This window comes from Pteropus alecto, unplaced genomic scaffold (genome assembly GCF_000325575.1).
Source record: "Pteropus alecto unplaced genomic scaffold, ASM32557v1 scaffold76, whole genome shotgun sequence".
NCBI classification, from domain to species: Eukaryota; Metazoa; Chordata; class Mammalia; order Chiroptera; family Pteropodidae; genus Pteropus; species Pteropus alecto.
In genome coordinates, this window is record NW_006443138.1 from 8,910,515 (window position 1) to 8,934,472 (window position 23,958).

General features: G+C 40.7%; 1 protein-coding gene across 1 annotated transcript in view; it reads left to right on the forward strand.

Annotated features, from left to right (window-relative positions):
• TPH2 (tryptophan hydroxylase 2) overlaps nucleotides 1-23,958 on the forward strand; it is an 88,946-nt gene that overhangs the window by 8,551 nt on the left and 56,437 nt on the right. Inside the window, 2 exon segments of the mRNA XM_006923753.2 lie at nucleotides 1,815-1,882; nucleotides 23,390-23,586. Coding sequence (XP_006923815.1) covers nucleotides 1,815-1,882; nucleotides 23,390-23,586 — 265 coding nt within the window.

Below are 23,958 nucleotides of genomic sequence, written 5' to 3' on the forward strand. Positions count from 1 at the left end.
TTTTGCCAGTCCATGGTTCAATCCTGGAGGCCATGTATCGCCCACACATTTGCATAATCACTGCCACACTAGGCTAATGAGGCATGTTGAGTAAATTACTCTCTCCAATGCCTGGAAAAGGTGCAGGTGTTTGCTGAGGAGAGACAATTGAGATTCTTCAGGAAGCCCAGCAGATTATGATGCTGTTACCATGGTGTCCGGTTTGGCAGGAACCGAGGAACAGATGCTGTGCTTTTCATATGACTCTTCCTTTTGTCATGGCCTGCTTTCTTTTTGAGTGATAAAGGTGCATGGAGCTCTTCAGTTTAACCAGCCTGGGTTGCCTGGTATTACTAGTGAGTGTCGAAACTTGTACTCTCTAGCATGACCATACATAACCTCTCCACCAAGATACCCCTTTTTAGGTCGCAGACCCATTTGTGAATGTGGTAGCTATGGTCACAGAATTTTGCATATACATATTTTAAGGCTTCACAAGCTTGCCCAGGAGCCCCAGTTAAAAAAAACCCAATTTATCGCAAAAGGAAAACACTGCTAGCTTCTAGGGCGGGATACTTTATTTCTGCAGGGAATTCGGTTGATCACAGTGCCTTCACTATCCCTCCCTCTATAATTAACTCCCTTGTCATTGCTAAGAGAAAGGTTGTTTGCAACGGAAGTTCTTCATTTCCATCCAGCAGACAGTCCTGCGAAGATTTCTGGCCTGAAATCTGGCCAGTTGTCCTTTAGGCAGAAGAGAGATTAGAAGGATTTCCTATGAGTTCAGGGTTTCTCTTGAACGGCTAACCTTGCAGAAGTGTCTGAGCTGCGGCAGAGGTAGGCACTTGTGGGCCTGTGGCAGCTCTCCTCTCAGAGCTCAGGATCTCAGTGGCCCATTTCCTTGCCTTGCCTCCATTCTCCCAGTAGCTGCTGTTTCCTGGCTGTCTTTTGGGGTTGCAGTGGTAAAAAGTTAAGTTGAAACAATTCCTTCTGGGCTTCCAGCAGTTTGAAGAAACAACCCTAGAAATAATTGATTATCTGAAAGTACCGGAAGGGAAGGAAAATGGAAAGTCTGTTGAGAAGAGGAGAGATTCTTGAGTAAACCCAGAAATCTTCTTGGAAGGATTCCAGTTGACTGAAGAATGACAGTCAGGATGTTTAATTTCCCAAGTGTTATGACTTGGGATAAATGTGGATAAAAAAAGTCTTCAAGTTGCTAAAGATTAATCAGAATCGTAGGAACTCAGAGTAGAATGGAGCTAACCTGCTATCCTGTGCATGAATCCCTTAAAATCGATTTTGCATTGTGTGGCTATGCTCATAAAATACAGCAAAACCTCTTTAATTCATGTTAATTTGGGGGATTCGATAATTATTGTGAATGCTAGAACTTTTAATGAATGCACATTTATTGGTCATTTATATAAGGCGATTAAATTTAGTTTAACTTACCAAACAACCATGTTACAGGGATCGTTTTAATGACCAAGATAAGATTAATTTGTGATTAAGATCAATTACATGTAAATGATACTTGAAAACCAAAGGATACTGTTCTCAATATCAATTTGCTTAGCTAATCCAGTCTACCTACTTAGTGGAAAGGTAAACTTTAGCTGAATTCTCACACATCGCAAATTAGTACAGACCAAATTTAATGAGGTTTTACTGTAGGAACAATTTGCTTCTGCCTGTGTCATCAAGATGGCCATACAAGGATAAAAATTTACATTTGAATTGAACGCTCCGTCAATGCCAGAGCAATTTTCTTTTAGGCCTTCTGCAGCTAATTTTTTGGCACTTTTTAAAATAACTTAATCTCTTTTTTCTTTAAGGGATTTAAGGACAATGTCTATCGACAGAGAAGAAAGTATTTTGTGGATGTGGCCATGGGTTATAAATAGTAAGTACCTGAATAACTCTTTTCTGCAACTTGTCACTGGCTAGTTAGGAAAAACACATGCTGTGTTAAACAGACCTGTCTTCTCTTCACTTTAACTTTTCCACAAGGCAGACATGAAGCATTTTAAATACTCACCAACTCTGTAGGCTTTAAAGGCTAACACTGATGTTTGACACCTGGGTATAATTGTAAAAGAATGAGACCTGCGGGCCCCATGCCAAGTGCTACATTTTCACCATTGTGTTTGTAGTTCTACTAAAGCAAGGAGCCATTTTTGTACACTGCGCAGGGCCCAGGAAATGTATTTTGATTTTATTTTTGACTTCACTTTTCAGTAACCTCCTTCAATGTTTAGTTTCCCCAATGAAAGTAGAGAATTCGGCAAGCAATGGCTCATATAAGCAGCCATAATAGAAAAGAAATGTGTTTGTTTTATGTGGACAGGGAAACTTCCTGTAAATTGGAGGGTTTATGGAAGAGTTTCATACCTAGTCCTGGACTAGGGTTGGGATGACATTGAAGAACCTCAGGATTGGGGTGAGGACCGTGCATAGTGCATGGCGTTAAGTAGCAATGACAGGATGTTTGCGACAGGCAATAATGTAGTGTGTTGACTGCAGGCCATGTCTAGAAAAGTGGAGTGGGCGTTGGGCCTCTGTCTATTCTGCTCACACTAATAAAACTTATAGACTATCATGGTGCTGTCTTTATCTAGTATGTGATCAGCCACATAAATCTTGTCATCAGAACAAAATGTAAATTCATAAGTGGTAGTAAAGATTCTTTCTTTACTGAGACTAGGTGAGAAACGGGGCTGTCTTGTGGGGCAAGTTTGTCCTTGGTGAGAATTTAGGACATTATATCTTTTATAAAAGGTATGCTTTCCTTCCTTCCTTCCTTCCTTCCTTCCTTCCTTCCTTCCTTCCTTCCTCCCTCCCTTCCATCTTTTCTTCTCTCCTTCCTTCCTTTGAGAAATATGACACACAGGTGCTTAAAGTAAAGTGAGAGGATTCTACATTGCACCTCTGATGGTGCCAGTCATTGCTCATTTCTAATTTCCCTTGATGCTTTGGTTCTCATCCCCTCTTCCTTCCCAGCTCCAGGCATCCTTCATTCTTTCTTAGCTATGTTTATCATCCTGAAAACAAGGACTACTTGGCACATGCTTTTCTACACGTATCTACTCCTTTCTCATCTCCTCTGTTCCACATAACTTCTGATCCTCTTCAGACTACTGTGACTTTCTACCTTCTCACAATCTCAGTGCTCTGTTAGCTTGTTGTAGCCCAAGCCCAACCTCATGCCCTCTTTGACCCTCAGCACCATTGCCACCAGCCCTGTCTTTCAGTGTTTCCCAGTCAAGTTACCAAGACAGCACCCTGATGGCCTGAGCTCACTTTTTCACATCAGGCCCTGAGAAGTAGTTGTGTATGTTAAGATTAGCTCGCCTTGGTTTACAGACCCTCCCCATAGAATCAGGCCATGTCTGCATAGATGGACCCTTAGAAGAAGTTTGGGCAGGCCATGCCTTTGGGGTATTATCTGTCAGGATATGCTAAATGCTCAGTGCCTGGCCGAGCATTTTCCTTTAGAAAAAAGATAGATAAAAAGGTATTTTATATATAGATGCTATATGTAATCTATTATACATATAAGAACAATATATATATATTTTTATCGTATATAAAGGATTTTGTCAGCATAGCAATCAAAGCACCGGTTCAAATGTTACTTATTTCTTTATAGAGCCCAGAAACTGGACAAAAAGGCAAGCCGATATTGTGCTGACACTAATAGATTTGACATATATGAGTCAACCAGTTCTAAGAAGCATTGATAATGGGGAGTTTTTTTTGATTTTAAAGAAAACATATTTATACAGAGAAGAGAAGAGCATATAGTTGAAATGATGGAGGGTGAGGCTCTCAAAATGTTAACGAGTTTTCATTTGCCATTTTCCCTTTGCTAAAGAGAGACACTGAGTTGTGGTGTTCATGGAAAACAAAAGTGAAGATTGGAGTTCGGAAATGGTGGAGATTTTATACAAAGGAGGGCTGGTTGGAGTTGGAGCCTTCTGGGATCTGGCCTCCATTTATGGAGCTGGAGTATGCTCAGGCTCAAGAGCCTGACTCTTGGTAACTGACCATTCAGGAGCCTGAGGTAGGGAGGAAACCACCAATTCATCATTTAACAGGGAGAAATTACTCTCATATGACTCACAAAACTCTCCCTGCTGTCATGATACCAGAGAGGCCAAATTATAACCTGAAAGTTATTTGGCGGATATAGAGTCAAAGCGAACGTGTTTAACTAGGAGAGTTTGGGTTCCAGGGCCACTATAACCCTCTCCCCTGGAGTGCTGAGTTCAGCCTGACTACATAGAATAATGAAGTGATTAAAAACTGGGGCACTGGATTCAGACAATCTGGAGTTTGAGTCCTGACTCCACTGCTTCCCAGCTGAGTGATCAGCATCACTCTGCCTGGTTCTTCATCTGGAAAGTGTGTCTAATAACAGGACCCATCTCAGAGGGTTGTAGTAAGGGTTACAAGAGAAAATGCATGGCTGGGCTTAGCACAGTGCCTGGCACGTGATTTGAGATCTAAAGTGTCAGTTGTTATCATATCCTTCCCGCCTCCCTTTCCCACAGGCTGTCTTCAATTTCTAGTTGACCTATTGTTTAATTCTGTAGCTATGTTAACACTATTGTTTTTTGCTGCCACCTTAACAAATACTGTAGCTCAAATGTCTTTGGAAGTAATCCTTGGAAGAAAACTCCTTTGGAAGAAAACTCATGTAAAGACTGTTGAATATACTGATGCTTTTTTGTGCTGACCAACATCCTTTCTATTTTTTACATGTCTTTTTATTTTTTAAATTTCAGTTTCAAGTATACAGTACATTAGTTAGACATCTATATAGTTAGTAAAATGATCCCCCCAATTGCTCCCTCCCTCCCCTGACTCTCCACCTAGCCAATATATTAATGATAATTGCATTCCTTATGCCGTGCTTCCCATCCCTGTGACCATCCATCAGCTACTAATTTGTACTTCTTTAACCCTTTACCCCATTCTCCCAGCCCCACAAACTCTCCTCCCCTCTGTCCATCAACAAATTGTCCACTATATTTGTGAGTCTGTTTTTGATTAGTTTGTTCTTTTTATTCCTTAAATTCTGCATATAAGTGAAATCATATAATTTTATCTTTCTCTGACTTAAATTCCTTCTAGGTTCATCACAGCAATATCTTTTTCCATTCCCTTCCTTTTCATATGTAGGGGTCTTGTTTTCTTATCCTTTCAGCCACTCTATCTTTTTGTTGGAGCACTTAATTCTTTTCCATTTAAGGGACTTACTGATAGGAATGTAGTTGTTACCATTCTTTATTCCTGTTTTTGATATGTGTTTTTTCTTCATAAAAATGTCCCTCCAACATTTCCTGTAATTCTGCTTTGTGGTGATAAATTCCTTTAGTTTATTTTTGTCTGGGAAGCTCAGAAATCAGCTGCCAGTCGTTTGAGTGTTCCCTTATATGTAATTATTTGTTTTTCTCTTGCAGCTTTTAAAATTCTTTCCTTGTATTTAACCTTTGGCATTTTAATTATGATGTATCTTGGTGTGGGCCTCTTTGGATCCCTGATTTTTGGAATCCTCTGAGCTTCCTGGGGTTTTATGTCCATTTTCTTCACCAGGTTAGGGAAGTTTTCCATCATTATTTCTTCAAACATCTGTTCAACATCTTGATTTTCTTCGCTTATGCCGATCAGACGAATATTTGGAGCCTTAATGGTATCCCATATCCTCCTTAAATCATCTTTTTAGTCTTGGCATTTTTTTTCTTGCCATTCTGTTTGAGCATCCTGATTGGCTTTCCTGTCCTCTAAATAGGGCACATGATCCTGTTCTTTATTCACTTTGTTTATTCCTTTGTTTATTCCACTTATTACACTTCTCATCTCAGATAATGTGTTCTCCGTTTCAGACTGGTTTCCTCTTATAATCTCATCTCCATTTTTATCTCTTTGTTGGAGTTCTCCACATTTCCCAAAAGTTCACTGAGCATCTTTATAACTAGTATTTTGAACTCTGCATCTGTTAGATTACTTGACTCCATTATATCTGGATCTCTGTTCTCTGCTCTCATATGGTTTCTGCTTCTTTGTCTTCCCATTTTGACTGCCTTTCTATGTCTGTTTCTATGTACTAAGTAAAGCTCCTAAGTCTCCCAGTCTTATTAGTGTGGATTTGTGAATTAGGTGTCCAGTGGCACAGTCCTGAAATGGGTTCAGATGCAGGCCAAACTTAGTCCAAGCCTCTGCCCCTCCAGGGCCACCTGTTAAGATTCAGCAAGCAATCCACAGATGCTGTGCTTATAGTTGCCTCAAAAGGCCACACCAGAAACCAAGGCCAGCTGCCTCCACCAGTGTGAGTCTCAGCAAGGAGCACTTGACTCGCTGAGGATACACCCGGATGTGGCTTGGGTAGGGCCCGTGGTGGGGTTTCAGGGAATCCTCTAGGTGGAGTGACCTCTGTTATCCAGTTTGATGGTGTCACAGCTATGGTGGCCCTGTGTTCGACGCACTGATAGGAGGGAGGGCTCAACAGGGAACAATGGATACCACCAGCACTTCTTTACCGATTGAGTCTTGCTTCAGTCCTCACTCCGACAATATTTCCTTAATAAGTCCCTCGTGCTCCCTGCACACAGCTGAATGGGCACTGGTGCTCAGAGCGAGCAGGTCTGTCACCACGAAAATCCATTTGCCGAGGCGGCCCCTTTAAGAGGCTTCTGCCACTGCCGCTGCTGCAGCCTCTGTCTCACTCAGCCGCTTGGGACTGGGCAGCCCCGCATCCTCACCCCGTCCTACCTTCTGCTGTTGCAGGGGGATTTCTTGGATTTTTCCGTAGTTTTATGGCTTATTCATCTAGATCCCAGGTGATTTTTCCTTGCTGCTGCTTCTTGTTTCCATCACAACTTTGATTTGGTTGCCAGAGGGATGAACAGAGCCTCTATCATCTACGCCATATTTTTCTCTCCTCCCAACATCCTTTTTTATGGAGAGATTTCATAGGAAGCAATCATATTCCCATTTGTGTGTGTGAGGAAGCTGCCAAAATACTGATAACAGATTGCCAGTTGCCTTAAGTGCTTCTTGTAAGAGGTTGGAGTGAGAAAGGTGCCTACCAGGAGTGGCTAAATCTGAAAAACAGGAATCTAGGATTTGTGGAAAGTATAGAGAAAAGGTTCATTCCTTAATTACCCTCATACCATGACTGCTGAAGGTTTGATGAGTATGGATTTGAAGCTAGATAAGGGCCTAGCCATGTGTGTGTGTAAATGCATGTGACTTTGCAAACACGCTGAGGAGGGTGGGGCTCAAGATCCGGTGCTGGTCGGGGTGGCCACAGGTGCGAACAAGCTCCAAGTGGGCTGGGCCATTGCCTCCAGTTTGCCAGTGCAGTAAGTCAGTTTTCCTTTTATTTTACAGAAAATAAAAGTGCAGTTTCTAATTGAAATAAGTTTTTTTCTAGTGCTGATGGCTTTCTGAGTGAGCAAAGGAAAACAATGTCAATACAATAATTACTTAAGCTAAGGCAGTGTGCTGTGATCTGATTTTCCAAACCAAAGCTTGGAACCACTTGTTTGGGAAGCAGATTATTTGAAATTGAGGTGGTCTTGAAAAACCCAGAGTGTGTGGTCCCTGCAAACATAGTTTGGTGATAAAATTGGGGACCATTCTGACATGGGGAGCATAATTCAATTCCCTGTCGATAGTTGGCTAAGGCTTTCAGGACACTGAGGAGAAGTCAATATGTGGTCAGAAATACAGATGAAGATGGAGTGTAGATGTCTTGGGGTTGTCGTAGAGATTGGCAAGATGTAGTTGAGGTGTCTAAAGGTAAGAGAAAAAATAAGAAATGAAATATAGAATAATAGCTATTGAAACCACGGCCAGGAAGCCCCTCTGGGGAATTCGTGTTGAATACTATATTTTCTGTGATAGTCTTGAAAGGATAAAGCAAGGGGGAAGAATCAACACATGCAGAGAAAAATGAATCAATCCCACTCTATGATGAAAAACAGCAGGCTCAAAGTCTGTATTACCATGAACCTGAAGGAGAAGAGAGATCAGGGACCATGTCAGCATGCTGAGAACAGTCGATAGGTGCCAATCAGGTGAGTTTCTGATTGACAGTGCTGCCAAGAAACATGATTGATTGCCCAGAGGCCTGCTGCTGCCTGCAGACATGCCTGAGCTATGTGGTCACTCATGTCAGGAAGACCTAATTGTCTCACCAATAATAGCAGAGGAAACACTCATTAGTGCAAATATTCTCCATGGAAGACCTGAGGACAAACGCCCTGATTGACAGGGCACTGTTTCTAAATTCATGTGTGAAAGATGTAGATCACAGCCCATCCTCCCCAGCCTAAATAAAAGAAATTCTAGTATAAACAGAAAAAGAAGTACCCCATGATTAGGTAATGTGAAGTGCACATAGACTTGTAGCTCAGAGGAAATGGAAGTGCGTGGGGGGCAGATGGCATGTGGAGGAAGAGAAAATTATGACTGCGATGTTGTAGCTGTAAGGTTCGTCTGAAACGCTGCAGTTTTCTGTCATTGGCACCTCCATATTTTAACCTTGGCATTAGCTTTGCTGCATTTCTGTGGGTTTCACAATTGCTATATTGTTGGGGAAAAAAATCAGCAATGCATTTGTCAATTGACTAGAAATAAACAAATTTTTCTTTGGGGGTTGTTATAATGATCATTCCTTAACAATATGCATGCATATTTAATTTAATTATACATATGGTGGAGGTGGTGGTAGTTATTTCAATCCATCTTACTCTCTTGGAAAGAGGCCCTGAGCTCTGACTTTAATTATGCCACTCTTGTTTGCTTAAATTGATTTTGAATATTACTGTGATTGTGTTTTGTTATGAATGTACCTTCTCTAGGTTGAAATCAAGTTGGTACATGAACCTCATGTTCTTCTCATGGGCTGCTTCCTCTTTGCTTTATTTATTTATTTTTTAGTCCATGGAATCTGAAATGTAAATAGGTAAAAGCAAATGTCAGTGGGTAAGGTAAGCAAGGGAGTTTCGACATGTCGGTATTTACTTAAAGTTGAAAATTGTCCTGATTTGCCAAGAAAACCAGAGGTCCAAGTGGTTTCCTAACATCTATCAGCCTCAGTTTTCTCCTCTGTAAAATGAGGAGATAATTGTATCTCTCCTACTCTCCCCGGGAGTATTTTAAGGATTAAATGAAATCAATGGAATATTGCCACAAACGTACTTTACTATTATCTCTATCAAAACAATAATCGACAACTCTAGATCAAAAGTCTGGGGTTTGCTCAGACCCCTGACCCACTTGGAGGGCCTCAGTTGCTTTTTCTAGTTTCTCTTTTGAGCTCAGAAGCAGTGTGTGGAGTGGTTAAGAGAGTAGAAGTTAGAGCTGGACCGCCCAGGGTGAATTCCAGCTTTACCGTAGACAGCTGAGGGCCCCCTGCAACTTATTTGTCTTCTGTGCCTCAGTTTCCTTATCTACTACTGCTTTATAGGATTGTTATAAGGATTAAATGAGCTAATATACTGTCAAGACTTAGGACACTACATAGGAAGTGCTGTATAATACTTGCTATGTATACCTGGTAACATAATTTTTCTCACTTTTGATTGATCTCTCCTTTTGTCTACCCTCCTGCTCCAAATCTTTTTATTACCTGCTGGTTAACATGTTTCTCCAATCCCCTTGGCCAAGACTTTCTTTAAGCCCTGAATTCCGTCTGATTTTTACACTGTATTAGTTATTTATTGCTGCATAACAAGTTACCCCCAAATCAAGCAGCTTAAAACAGCAAACACTTATTATCTCACAAAATTTCTCAGAGTTAGGAATTAGGGAGTGGCTCAGATGGGTGTTTTTGGGTCAGGATTTCTTATGAGGCTGGAGTCAAACTGTTGACCATGCAAGCAGTCATCTGAAGGCTTGACTGGGGCTGAAAATTTGTTTCCAGTATGGTCACTCACAGGGCTGTTGGCGAGAGGCCACAGTATCTTGCAGTGATGATCTCTTCACTGCGCTGCCTGAGTGTCCTCAAAATATGGCAACTGGTTCCCCTGAATCAAGTGATCCAAAAGAGAGCAAGGCAGAATTCACCAAACCTTGATACATCACACATGGGCATGAGTACCAGGAAGTGGGGTTCACTGGGGACTGTCTTGGAGATGGTCTGACACACATATTTAACTTGTGTTTAATATTATTTCTTCAAGACCCTCCCCAACTTCTCTACCACAATGGTGCTCATGCATTAACTGTAGAACTAATCTACAGAAAGCCGAGGTAGCTTGGTGCAGCAGAACATGTGGCAGAATGTATAGGCATTAAAGCTAGACAGAACTGGGTCTGGATTCCTGCTCCACTTACAAACTCTGTGGCCATGAGCACTGATCTAGCCTCTCTGAGTCTCAGTGTCATCCTCATCTTAAAAGGGGCACAATATCTACCTTGTACAGTTGGGAGAACTAGTAATGATTATAGGGCCCAGATGCTGACCGGTACAGCTAGTGTTAAATCTATGATAATGTGATTATTATCATCATGTGTCCAGTAACCAATGGTTCCTTGATTCCATATAATCATTTGTTAAGCTCATTTAAAATAAGTACAGGACTTTAAGGATTGAATGAATTAAGGAATTTCAGGCTCCATAGTGGGCTGGGTTAAAGGAGCTTTTCAAAAAAGTATGTGTGTGTGTGTACACGTTTCAGTTTCATGTAATTCATGCACACAGCTTATTTCTTTAATCTGAAAAAGTGACCCTCTCCAAGGCTTGCTAGTCCAGTGAGTCTCAGCTAAGGTTAGAGAGTACAGGTTGGGTTGGGTTGTGTTGAACTCATCCCCGAATGGCTGATGGTGTAGAAATGTTTACCTAAGTGGACCTCTCGGCTGGCATATTCGGGTAATTTTAGTTTCCTTTTGTTAAATTCCAGCCATGCGCTGGACACCATGTTAAATACATTGCTTATGTTCTCTCATTTAACCTCACAATAAGCCTTTGAGATAGGTGCCATTATTGCACTCTTTTTAAAGATGAGGAAACTGAGGTTCAGAGACATTAAGAAACTTATTAAAGGTGACACAGCTGATCCTGTCACCAGCATAAATACTAGTTGTTAATGCTTTAATTTCTCTAAAGTCGAGCAGTAAATTGAAGAGTAGAGCAAAAGCAAATTTTTGTAGTCCTAGGTTTATTTCCAAGATGACCAGAATAGTTTCTGAATAAGGTCATTTTCAAGGGTTTCAAGTATGCTTCTCTTATAGATCCAAATGTCTTCCTTTGCTCAAGAAGCCACATCTTTTTTTTTTTTTTAGAAGTGGCCTTGCCATAGATGTTTTCATACACAAGTTGAAAATAACTGTGGCAGAACTAAGTGACTTGGAATTTATAAAAGTCATTCTCATTATAGAATTCTCAGCATATTCAAAATGCATAGTTCTTGTATTTGTTTAATACACTTAATATTTTATGGAGCCAGGACTCAAACCAGCCCTGTCTGACTTCAAGGCTCCATATTATCTCTCACGGGGGCCTTGGGACATCTGCCCAGCCCTGGCCTAGTGGCACCATGTCCTTGCCCTATGCAGTGATTATGCTCTCCTCCCCCTGGCCCTGTGCTCTTCTCCCCCTGCAGGAAGCCTAACCCTTGTGGGATATATAACGGATCGAAATAAACACAGCTGGGTTGAGGCTTGAAAAAAAATTGGCAGGGAATTGTCTCTCTCTCTCTGGCTTTTTCTAGTTGCTAACCTATTTACTTCTTGATTTTTTGATTTACAAAATTGCACCCTTTGTGATTCATTTGCTCTGAGGGTAGGTACACAGCTAAACAGAGACTCTAAAACAAAACGGCCCCAAATGGAGACTAGCATATTTGAAAAGGCAATCACCAGCCCAGCAGGCACATTCAATTTGGGTGAGCTCGTGAATATTCTACTCAGCTCCATCAGAGAGAGAGACAATTCTCTCATTCAGCATGGAGTGGTGATGATTGTAACCTCCTCACCCCATCAAAGAAGAGAAGGGCATTTCTTTGCCACCTTCCTTCCCCTGACCACAGCCTCAAATACCACATGCTGTTAAAATGAAGCCTTCTGGGATTGAGATCCAGTAATATGCTATGCATTTTAAGATGTTAAATAGATATATGATTAGGGAATGGATGTACTTTGGAATAAACATATTGGGCTTTCAAGCCAGCATCTTACTTTTCAGGAGGTCTTCTCAGTTTTCTCTTTTGCTGGATGACTTGGCAGGAGTCAGTCATAGGTTTACAAAGAAAAGGAAGGTGATAGATGATCAGAGACAAAGGTAGGCTCCCTTGAATAGAAGTGCTTGGCAAATACTGGATAGAATGTTGGCTGCTTCGCCTCTTACTTCCCAATGCCCAATGTTAACCAAACAAACAAAAACTCATGGCAGAAAGCTTTTCTGAAAGAAAGTTTTATTGCGCCTTATGCTAGCCAGAAAAGGACCAGGTCCTGGGGCATGAAATTGAAACCAGGAGCAGCATGGCTAGATGGAACGGGCAACATACCCATTATCGTAGAGTTGATGGGCAATTTTATACATTGTGTTTCGGGGAAGAAAGATGTAAGTTGTTTGAAATAATTTATGATTATGAATAAAAAGCAAAAAAAAAAAGGTGGAGTGAGGCAGTTCTAGGATAGGTGCACAGTCTGCAAGAAAGAAACATTTACTATTTTTTTTAATTAATTTATTTTTATGATGACATTGGTTAACGAAATCTGGTAAGTTTCAGCTGTACATTTTAACAGTAAGGCATAGATATATTTACGGTGTGTTCATCTCCCATAGGTAGATTTCTTTCTGTCACCATATATTTGATTCCCTTTACCCCATCTACCTCCTCCCTCTCCTCTCCCCGCTCCCCCCTATTCTCTGGTAACCACTAGTCTATAGTCCATGTCCACGAGTCGGTTTGTCTTGTACATTTGTTGCTTTTAGGTTTATATCCCACATATAAGTGATATCATGTGATTTTCAACTTTTTCTGTCTGGCTTATTTTGCTTAGCATGATTATCCCGAGGTCCATCTGCGTTGTTGCAAATGGTAATATTTCATCTCTTCATTTACTGCTGTTGGTTGGTGACAGGCAATAGTACTGAATGTTAATGCATGTGCAGGAAGCCATGGCACCTAGCGGTGGGTTGGCTAATAGACTCCTGCAGATTGATTCAAAGCTCCCACATACATTCAGGAACGTGAACAGTCTTTTGTTAGTTGGCCCACAGCTATTAATCGGTTAACCATTCTTGTTTCTTTCTCTTACTCTCTGACCTGCTGTAACTTAATGTGGGACACCTCAGAGTTTTTCTCTTGTTACCACTCCTGGGCATATTGGGGTTTCCCTACTCCCAGGAAGCTGTGACCATTCAGCTTTTGTTTGAGCTGGAGGATTACCAATGCTGAGTTTTTCCTAGGAGGGATTTGCAATTATTGCAGTGTGCAGAAAAATAACTGGGGTGGCGCCACCTCTCTACCTTTCCAGAAATTTCTGTTGACCTTAGCATTCCTCATTTCATGTGAGAAGAGGCATGATTTATGGATACTGCTTGGTTTCAGAATGTAGCTTAAAGAAATGCATTACTAACAGGAGTCGTGAGTGCTACATTATCTATTTTTAGACAGATAAATCTTAATTGGAAACAAAACAAATAGAAGGTGAAGGAAGAATTAAAGAGAAATGTTATGCTTTCTTAACAGGAAATAAAACTTAACGGGGGTGTTGCAAGGTTTTATCTTTAATGACATTCTCCTCATCAGTTTTATTGGCAGATGGTCACTTTGATGAATTATGGACTCTTGTAATGTGAGACCAGGCTTTTTTAATTTTTATTTTTTTAATCTTCTCTGCCTTTTTGAGAACAGGTACCTGAGAAGGCAAATATGTTTTCTTCTCAACTGAGCTAATTTTATCCTATTTCATTATCCTTCATTGATTTGCTTTCCCAGATTTTGAATGAAACTGAGATATATGTGGCTGTTTGGGTACTTTGTGACTCCTGCATAAACACCAGTTGTTGATGCTTTAATTTCTCTGAAATGGAGCGGTAAATTGAAAAGTAGAGCAAAAGCAAATATTTGTAGTACTGGGGTCATTTCCCAGATGATTAGAATAGTTTCTGGGGAAGGTTACATTAGGGGTTTTAAGAGTGCCTTTCCTGTAGAATCTAATTAACTTTCTCTGCCCAAGAGGCCACACCCTTTCTTTCTTTTAAAAAAATCTGCATAGCAACTTTCATTTGACATAGGTGGCATCAAACACAAGTTTAAAACAAGAGCAACAGAGTTAAATGACTTGGGTTTTTAAGAAGTTATTCTGCTCTATACATAGTTCTCAGGATATATGAACGATGCAGTTCTCATAAGAATTTAAAAGACATCAGGCTTCATGGGAGAATCATTTTCATTTTCATGCCAAATGTTTCTCACTACCTGAAGTTCAGCTCAGTGGCTAAAAGGAAGGGAGCCTGAGAGCTTCAAAGAACAAGAAAAGGGAAAATTGATTTGGAAAGGTTTCTCCTTTTCACTTTTTGGGCTTGGTGGGTTTTTTAGATGTGCATGAATGCCTTGGTAGGATGTTGTCTGATTATAGCATTGGCTCCCACAGCTGTGTTAAACATTAACACAGTATGGCCCGGTATTACTGACAAGGTTAAAAGTTGCACCAAATTTTGATGTGTTTCACAAGGAATGAGATATGAGTATTTTTACTTTAAAATGATTTCCACGAACACGAAGAATTAAAATTACTTCCACAAATCCTGTCCAAGAGGTGAATAGATTTATATGAAAAGGTGCTGTTTTTGTCATCTCCAGACCTATTTCCAGCCCTGCAGGGAAGTGATGAAATTTTATTCATTTCTATACACCTGGAGGAAGGGAGCCAACCAATATTGAGTACCTATTAGGTACTAGGCATTGGCTCAGATGCTTAACAGATGACGTGTCATTCGACCCTCTTGGTGTTGTGCAGTTGTCTTATTTCTCTTAGTTTCAAATGAGGGAAATAAGTTTCAAATGAGGAAAGAGAGGCGAAACTCAATGCAGGATACATATTATGTACTCGATACATTGCAGTGAGGTGTACTGATTAAGAGTGAGATCTCTAGAGCTGGCCTTCCTGAACCAGTCCTTGCTATGCCACTTTCCAGCTGATAGATCTAGGACGGATTATTCTGCCCTTAAGCCTCCATTTCCTCAAGTATAAAATAGGGATACTAAGTCATTTAATCACCCTATAAGGTGAGCGTCATATGTCAAAATCCACGGCGTGTGATATTATATTATTGTTATTGTTACAGTTAGATGGATAAAGGAATGAATGGATGCTATTATTAGGGCAATGAGTTGTAAGGTAACCGCATTACCTCATCCACCACTGAAAGAGGTGAGGACCAGTAGTTACCAACATTTGGTCCCTGTTGGTCAAGATGTAAGATGTATGGGGTTGAAAGTGGAGCTCTAGAAGACACTAGCCTGGATCTCTTCATTCCAGTGGCCTGAGATTGTTGGCTGCTGTTTTTTTGAATTACCTTCTTTGAGTTCCACTTCCTTGTGTATGTTGAGCATGCGCATATCAATGAATAGTAGACCCATTGTTGTTGATATTTAGTTTCATGGTAGTTTTGGCAGAAGAAAATCATCCTCTAGAATGTGAAAGGCTTTCTGCAAGGTGAGGAAATGGTGGGAAGCCCTAACCTGGGGCACAGGACAAATAAAAACAAATGGCTTCTGGGAGTTGAATCTCCTCTCTCCCTGCGGCTCCCTGGGTACGGTAGTTTATTTTCATTATGTCTCTTATAAAGGCAGCACTGATATTAACAGTGGGAACAAAACAAATTCACGTTTTTTGTGTGCTACCGTCTGAAAGTTCCTTAGGGCCCATAGACTCATTGACGAAAATTTATGTGCACAAAACTCATTTGCAAAAGCAAATAAAATATGTGATTGCAAATGCTCTTTACTTGACTGGCCTAGGGGACTAGCTAAAAATGAGTTTGTGCCTTGACATACACTCTATGGTATAGCTTAGTAGACTGCGGTCGCCCAGTCTCCTCACCAGATGAACCCTCTTTGAGCCACGTTAGTCAGACAACTTGAATGATTTGAGATCTTGGTGTAACTCAGATGGTTATTAAGTCACTGTAGTGATTTGTGTTTCCTTTTTAAAAAAGTAACATTCAATTATCATGCCCTGTTGGCTTTGAAAGTATCTTGGAAAGTTAATTCATTAAGATGTCCAGCCCAGGAAACATGTCTGTGTTAAGTTTGGCTTTTATGTCCCTTTGGATTTGTATATGCTGCTTTGTTTCCTGGTAAAAATTTTGGCTATAAGTGGAATGGGTGACAATGCCTAGGAAACTTGAATTGAGAAAATTAGAAAAAGAAACTCTTACATGGAAATTAAGTAGTACATAGGGATAACTGAAGCTACCAGAAAACTTACTAAAATCTCAAAGTCTTTGGAGTTGCTTTTTCCATAGCAATTAAAATATATGAGACAGGGATGAGGTAAGACAAATACATCTCTGTCAGACTTTCTGATACACAACTACGATTTTTCTGAACCTCTAAATTTGTGGCTTGTTTTAACTTAATTGGTTAGCCTGATTACTTATTCAACAAATATTATTTATTAAACACCTATATATTCCAGGCTCCACTCTGGGTGGCAGAGAAATGAATAATGCCAACAAAAAATTCCTGACTTCAAGGAGTGTACATTGTTATGGGGTTATAGATTTAGCAGAATAATATTTTTGAAAATGTTACTTCTTGTTTTTTCCCCACCCTGGATGTTACTGATAGTATTTTATTATAAAGTTATTGAGTGTAATAACTGAAGTCTGAAGTGTAATTTTATCAAATCTGGGAGCCTTAGAATTTTCTTATGGACTCTTGGAAATCAGTAGAAAATAATGGCATTTGCTTTCGGGTATAGCTATAATGGAACCCATCCACTCCATTTAGGATATTTTTTCCCCCTTGTTTGTGGCCACATTTTGTCCAGTCTCAGCGACACAAGCCATTTTCTTTTTGAAAACTCACTGACTCTAAGGCTCCACTCTGGAGACACCTGGCTACAGGGGGCACTATTTCATGAAGGTACCACCCAGCATGTACTAGGTGACATTATGGTGAGTCACAGTACTTATTGAAATTTCTGCACGCTGCTGTGTCACCTCAGTTGTGCAAAGTATAACAAATGCTCAGTCACAATAGCAAATTTTACATATGCCGAATGTTTCTTTTTTAAAAATTACATTATATCAAAATCAAGATTATTGTATGATAATGTTAGAATAATGTCAATCTCATTCTTCTGTATTCTTATGTGCTTTCTTGGATGGGAAGGAAAGAGGATGAATTATGGATAGCTCCCTGGGAATGATGCAGAATTCAGGATATGGTCATTAAGGAGGGTAGCACATGCATCTCATAAGTCAAGAAGAACAAAGATAGAGACCTCTTGCCCACATATTCAGGTACTTTTTCTCCAAAGGCCCTATCCAAACCCAGAGAGGAGCTGCTAATTGCTAATGAGTTGCAAAGTTGATGGAATTTCTCTCTTCTCATTTCTCTTTTGCAACCCTTAGGTGGAAGTGTCAATCAAGAGAGAACTGTCTAAGATGGGGAAGGGGAGAAAAGATGAGGCAAAAATGAGAGAGACTGTCTATTCCTAGCAGATAAACAGCTCTTGAATAAGTGAGGCATCTCTCACCCCAAGGAGTATAACAAAATAAAATAGAAAATGAGTTCATTCCTAACTATTTCTATCAGATTCACTAGTCCTCTCAATCAATTCTGTGTTTGCCTTTTGCTCTGTTTAGTCCTTGCCACTGAGGAAATCCAACTGTTTTCAAAGAACACAATCTACATTGTGTTTCACCCAGTCTTGCCATCTCGATGTAAATACTATCAATTGCAGCCTGTCACATATTCCTCCACTGAATAAGTGAATTGCTGCCTGAATTGCAGCTCCTCTAAAGAGGACACAAGCAGAGAGACTGCATCTCACATTAGGATTTCTAGCAGCAAGGACTCCTGGAAGCAGCCAGGATATACTACCATAATCAAATATTTTTCAGTCCCCCAAATTAAAGAAAAATATGTATAAGGAAAATAGCTTGCTGTTGGACCTGCTAGAGGAGAAGATCAGACAGATAGTTAAATAAAAAGAAAGCATCGTTGTTTATTCATCTGGCTATGCAAAGAACTCCTACCATTTCAGCCTCAGCGGGGTACACATCCCAGGATTTCAGTGTCAAAAATGTATTTGTTAAACAACTTTGCTCTAACAAGCTCAGGACTTACATAGAATAACTATCTGTACCTGCCTCCACTTAGATTTGTCTATGCACTTTCCACTCTCTCCTCTCTGCAGGGACAAGGCAGGTGTTTCAGAATCACCCCCCTGCCTCTAGGAAGAGTGGGATTTAACCGCTTACAGAGAGAGATGCCTCCTACAGCCTTCAGTATTTTCAAAGAAAGTTCTTAGTCATCTCTGAGTAACATAGTGCACCAGGGAACTTCTCCCATTGTCAAGCTTAAATCTCCGGGGTGACTATTTTAGTCCTTTTCCTAGTATGTCTTCCCTGAGCACTGGTTCCCTATTGTGTTTGTAAAATCCTTAGCATTCTTTGGCAAGAGGGCAGAATCTGCAGTGAATGGGAACTGCTGAAAGTGACATCTGTTTTTCTCCAGTGATTTAGGAATATGTGAATAATAATTTTGGTGGTTGTTGGGAATTCCGGATCCCAACTAATTTCGTATAAACAGAGGAACGGCCTAGATATCTCATGATAATGTTTACATGTGATTTAGTTTGTTGAGGAGTCTCATCTTGTTGGGGTTTATACCTACGTAAAATGTTTTTATTTTCCTCACTCACTGCCTTCAATTATATTGTGTCGAATACTGCTTTTCTGTTGGGAAGCTCGTTCCTTAGCAACATCTAATTTCCTGTCATTTTCAATTATTAGTATAGTCTCATTTGGGTATTTAAGACCTAGTCCAGTTCATTTGAAAAAAGAGTAATCTCAAATTTGATTCAAAGTGTATCCTCTCCTTCCTTCAGTTATTTGTAGTATGCGTGTGTATGTGTGTGTGTGTGTGTGTGTACTTGTGGGTGTGAATGCTTGTGGGTGTACGCACTCTAGTTATGAGACACTTCCTTCCCTCTTCTAGTTCCTTTGGAGTTGGGGCTGAGGGGAGGGAGGGAGGAGGCTGAGGGCTTTTTACAGGATCGTTACAATGTCAAGGTAGGCAGGCCTCAGGCCACACTCACCTTGGTTCAGACAGATTCTTTCTGATGAGGCAGTCTCTGTTGCAATGGTATCTGCTAGTGTCATATATATTTTTCTTGAGGAGGGACCATTGCCTTCACCTCACCCCTGCAGATATGCACCCCGCCTCCCTTTGGCCTTGTCAGTGGTCATGCCACCAACCCCTTCTCCAGGTTGGGCACACCATAGCTTGTGTTCTCCTCACCCACCTGCATGTCAATGCTTCTTTACCAGGGCTGATGGGAACCACTGGAGGATTCTTCTGCCTCCTGAGAACGGAGTTGAACTGGAGGGTGGGGCTTCCCCATCTTCCAGGCATACTGCATTGGGTACCATGGAAATCTCTAGATTTTGCTGGACATTAGGCTCTGCGTTCACATCGACCTCAAATTTTGGAGGATACATGGCAATGATCCCTTCTTCTCTACCACAGCACACCATCCTCCTAGGCTTCCAGAAACACTCCCAGGACTGTTTCCCTACTTCTCCTTTCTCCTGGCAGCAGCACCGGGGAGAGCCTGGGCGCCTGCTGCTCAGCAGGGGTCTGGTTGGGAAGCAAGATGCCAGACCCCATTTCTCGTGGGCATCCAAAGTCCTTACAAATGATTCTCATGGCTCAGCCTGGCCTCCTCAATTAGTGAAGGGGAAAGAAAATGCCCTTTCCCTAAACCCTGGCCTCACCACAGTCCTGTGCATCCCGGTTCCCTGTGAGACTGGTGGGTGGGGTCTGGGGTAGGCAGAGTGGTGTCCAAGAGGGCCATTTCTGCTGCCTTTTAACATGACCAGCAGGGTGGTGGCTGGCTTCAACTGCTAGGGGCTTTCTCTAGAATGCGGAGTACTTAAGTGACTAGTTTTGGGCCAGAAGAAGGTTTTAGGATGTTGGAATAAGATGCCTGTTCCATACACGTTATTAACATGTACCCATAGGTAGATGATAATGATATATGGGTATATGTCCTTGGCCCTGAGGAGATCAGGACACCTTTCTGTCATCCTTCTCATAAACGCTTCACGAAAAATGCACCAATCCATATCAAGTACAAAGGAGAGCAACACATTCTGATTTTTCCCATGACTATAATTTTTATTTTTCTGAATGTCAAATTTCAGTTTCAAAAAAATACACAGATGCCCCTGAATTTCTTGTTTCTCAAGCACATGTTTATGCTGTTGGGGAACACAGAACTACATCTCAGTCTTACTGAGAAGTGTTAATGAGTAAATAAATATGAAGGCATCTACAAAAGTATGTGAACTACGAATATGTGCTAATACCATGCTTGCACATGATTGTGTATGAGATTTTCTATGTATGAATACACACATCTATAAATCTTATTTTAGTTTGGTATGTGAAAATAAGTTCGTGGCTAGAATAAATTTTTTATTTCATTGGTATATATCAATTAACTAAGACTACAGACAGTCTTGAGCCAGACCAACTGGGTTTTAAGATGGGCACCAGGATTTTAGGCAAACAGCTTAATCTCTCTGAGCCTCGATGTCCTCATCTGTAGAATGAGGATAATGGTAGTGTCTACCTCATGGTGTTGTGAGAATCAAATGGGTTAATTCATATAAAAACAACCTTAGAAAAGTGTCTGGTACCATAGTTCTCAAAGATGAGCTATTATTGTATACCTGTATGAACTACATAGAAAAATGGAAAATTTCTTATTTTTTTTCTGTATTTGGATATTTTAAATAGAAATTAAATGGATAAAACTAGCCTTTACTTTTTTTTCTTTTAAAAAAATTTTTAAAAACATTTTTTTAGCCTTCTTAAAAAACAATTACCTTAAAGAGTTACCTGGAGGCTGGGAGTTAGAGCGGCATGAGAAATCTCTTGATGTGGTCGGAGTCAGACTTACTCACCATTGATCGGGTAGCAGTACTATACTGCACCAGCCGGGAACTCAAAGAGAGGCCAGTTAGTTACTTGGGCGGGACAGACAAGTGGAAATGAATGAGAATGTACATGGCCATCCGTATTACTAAGATTGTGACACTGGACATTCATTACTAAGGAATAGATCTGTATGCCTCTCTCTTTCTACCCCAGCTCACACTTGTTTTCCTTCTGCTGCTTCCTGTTGGCTATATTCAGCTCTCTTTTCAAATGCTGCACGTTTGCAGATTGATATCAAAGGGGAAAGTTTGACCTAATGATTCTTTTCAGAATGGCTTCTCAATATTTCATTTATTGTTTCAGCCTCATTGCTTTCCTACCTTCTAACTGTGCACAGCCCTCATTAGCTTTATTGGCTTTCTTGACTCAAATTGATTTCGTTGAATTTTCTGGGACTGGAGGTGGACCGTTTATATTTTTATTTCCTGACGTCCTTTCTATTTTTATCTTTGCATTTCAAGCTTTCGTTCTAAATTCATCACAGATGCTAAGTCTTAGCAGTCTTGATCTTCTCAGCAGATATTCGTCGGGTTGTAATTTTTTTATTTGTTATCAACAGCCAAATTTAAACCACGCTAATCTCAGTCTAATTTGATTTGTATAAACCCTCAGTCTTGATACTTAGAGAAAGCAAATGTTAATTTCTGGTTCTTTCTTCTCTCTGTGTTATTTCTTCATCCCTTATGTACTGCAATTAATTAAAAAAATAATAATAATTTGGGGCAGTGAGAACCACATTTGGACCCAAACTTTAAACAGAGAGCATTTTGGCAAGAACACAGAAGTATGAGGAAGGTTGGGGGTGGGGAATGTTTGCCAGCCTACTTTTGCTGTTGTTCCGCTTCCTGGTTTTACTGCCTCGGGGTGTTCCGGGATTACCCCACTTGTGGAAGGTGCAGCAACCCCAAGAGGCAGTCCTGCCTGTGCACGGGTTCCCGTGGTGAATTATGTAGATCGGTGGGGCAGAAATCCTAGTTTTAGGTGTATAAATTTGGATTTCCATCTGCGGTGTGTGTTTATTTGCTGACTGCAGTGACAGAGTTTCTGATGAGTGGCACGGTAGGCGGTGGGGTGTGCTGCAGGTGGCTGTTGAGAATGTCTTGAGAGGTTTTCTCAAACCCAATTTCACTTTCCAAATAGGTATTTTAATCAGAGGCTAAATTCAGATTCTGGGTCCCTCAAGCCAAAGCACATGTCTGTGTTCCCCTCCATCTACGGCTCCCAGCTTGTAACAGGAGCTATGCTCCCTGCTCATGATTACTGGCTGCTTTTAGAATGGCATTTCTTTCTCACATTTCTTTCTGTTTGAGAGCTTCCAGATCATACTTGGCCAATGAGGCTCAGCTTAAGCTGTGCTTCCTCCAAGAGTCTCTCCCTTAACCACTCCAGTCCAGGTGTCTGTACAGTATTGCTCATGGGCCAAATTCAGCCCACTGCTTGTTTTTGTAAAGAAAGTTTTATTAGAACATAGTTACATTTATTTGTTTACATATTATCTATGGCTTCCTTCAAGATACAATGTCAGAACAGTTGTGACAGAGAGTATATGGCACATGAGCCTAAAATATTTACTTTTTGGCCCTTTGCAGAAAACGTTTGCTGACTCCTCTTCTAAACTGAGAGCGCTTAATGTGTGCACCTCTCAGCATGATGTGTAATAAATGCTCCTATTCTGACATTTGCAAAACTCTCAGTTTTAAATTTAGAATAGTCCTTTTGTATTTCCCAGACATTTTGCTCACTGAACAAATAGTCTCGAAATTACACTTGGAGATAGGGGTGAGTTCCCCACAAGGGACAAAGAGAATCCACCAGTAATTTTATTTTCATGAGATAATATCTGTTTATTACTGTTGTCAGATGATTGCAGATAAGGCTCTCAGAACATAGCTTTGTACCTAAACCAGTTCTTTCCAACCCAGAACTCTTACTTGTTACTGATCTCAGTGTAGGAACATAAATCATCAAATTTCCATAAGGATGTGTGAAGATATAACTTAAATCATTTATTTGGAAGTCTGAATGCGCATGCAATTTTAGAAAATTAGCACTTACTTTAAAAAATAATACTTAATGGGGTCCTCTTAGACACTCAGGCGTTCCACTTTGTAAGAATCCAACTTGTGGTGGGTATGAAGGTGAGAATACTGATAACTTAGTGACCCAGAGCTAGGTTCATTCATTCATTTGTCTTCTCTCCTGCCCAGCGGTCAGCCCATCCCCAGGGTGGAGTACACGGAGGAAGAAACTAAAACTTGGGGTGTTGTGTTCCGGGAGCTCTCCAAACTCTATCCCACTCATGCTTGCCGGGAATATTTGAAAAACTTCCCTCTGCTGACTAAATACTGTGGCTACAGGGAGGACAATGTGCCTCAACTTGAAGATGTCTCCTTGTTTCTGAAAGGTAAGGCTTCTTACAGGCTGTCTTTTCCTGGCCAACATCCTCTTTTGCCTTTCAAGGACACATATTGCAGCAATGGCCCTTTTTCCAAAAAGAAAAAAAAACTTTTCTTTAAAAATGGAAGCATTGAACCAATGATTACTTGGGGCCACCTGCAGGAAGCAGAGCAGGGACTTTGGGCAGGATGACAGATCAGCTTAATGACATAAACTTAGTGACTTAAAACAACACAAATGTATTAGCTTATAGTTCTGGAGATCAAAAGTCTAAAATCAAGGATTTGCAGGGCTGCGTTCCTTCCAAAGGCTTCTGTTTCCTTGTCTTTTTCAGCTTCTAGAGTCTATCTGCATTCCTTGGCTCACGGCCCTTTCCCTA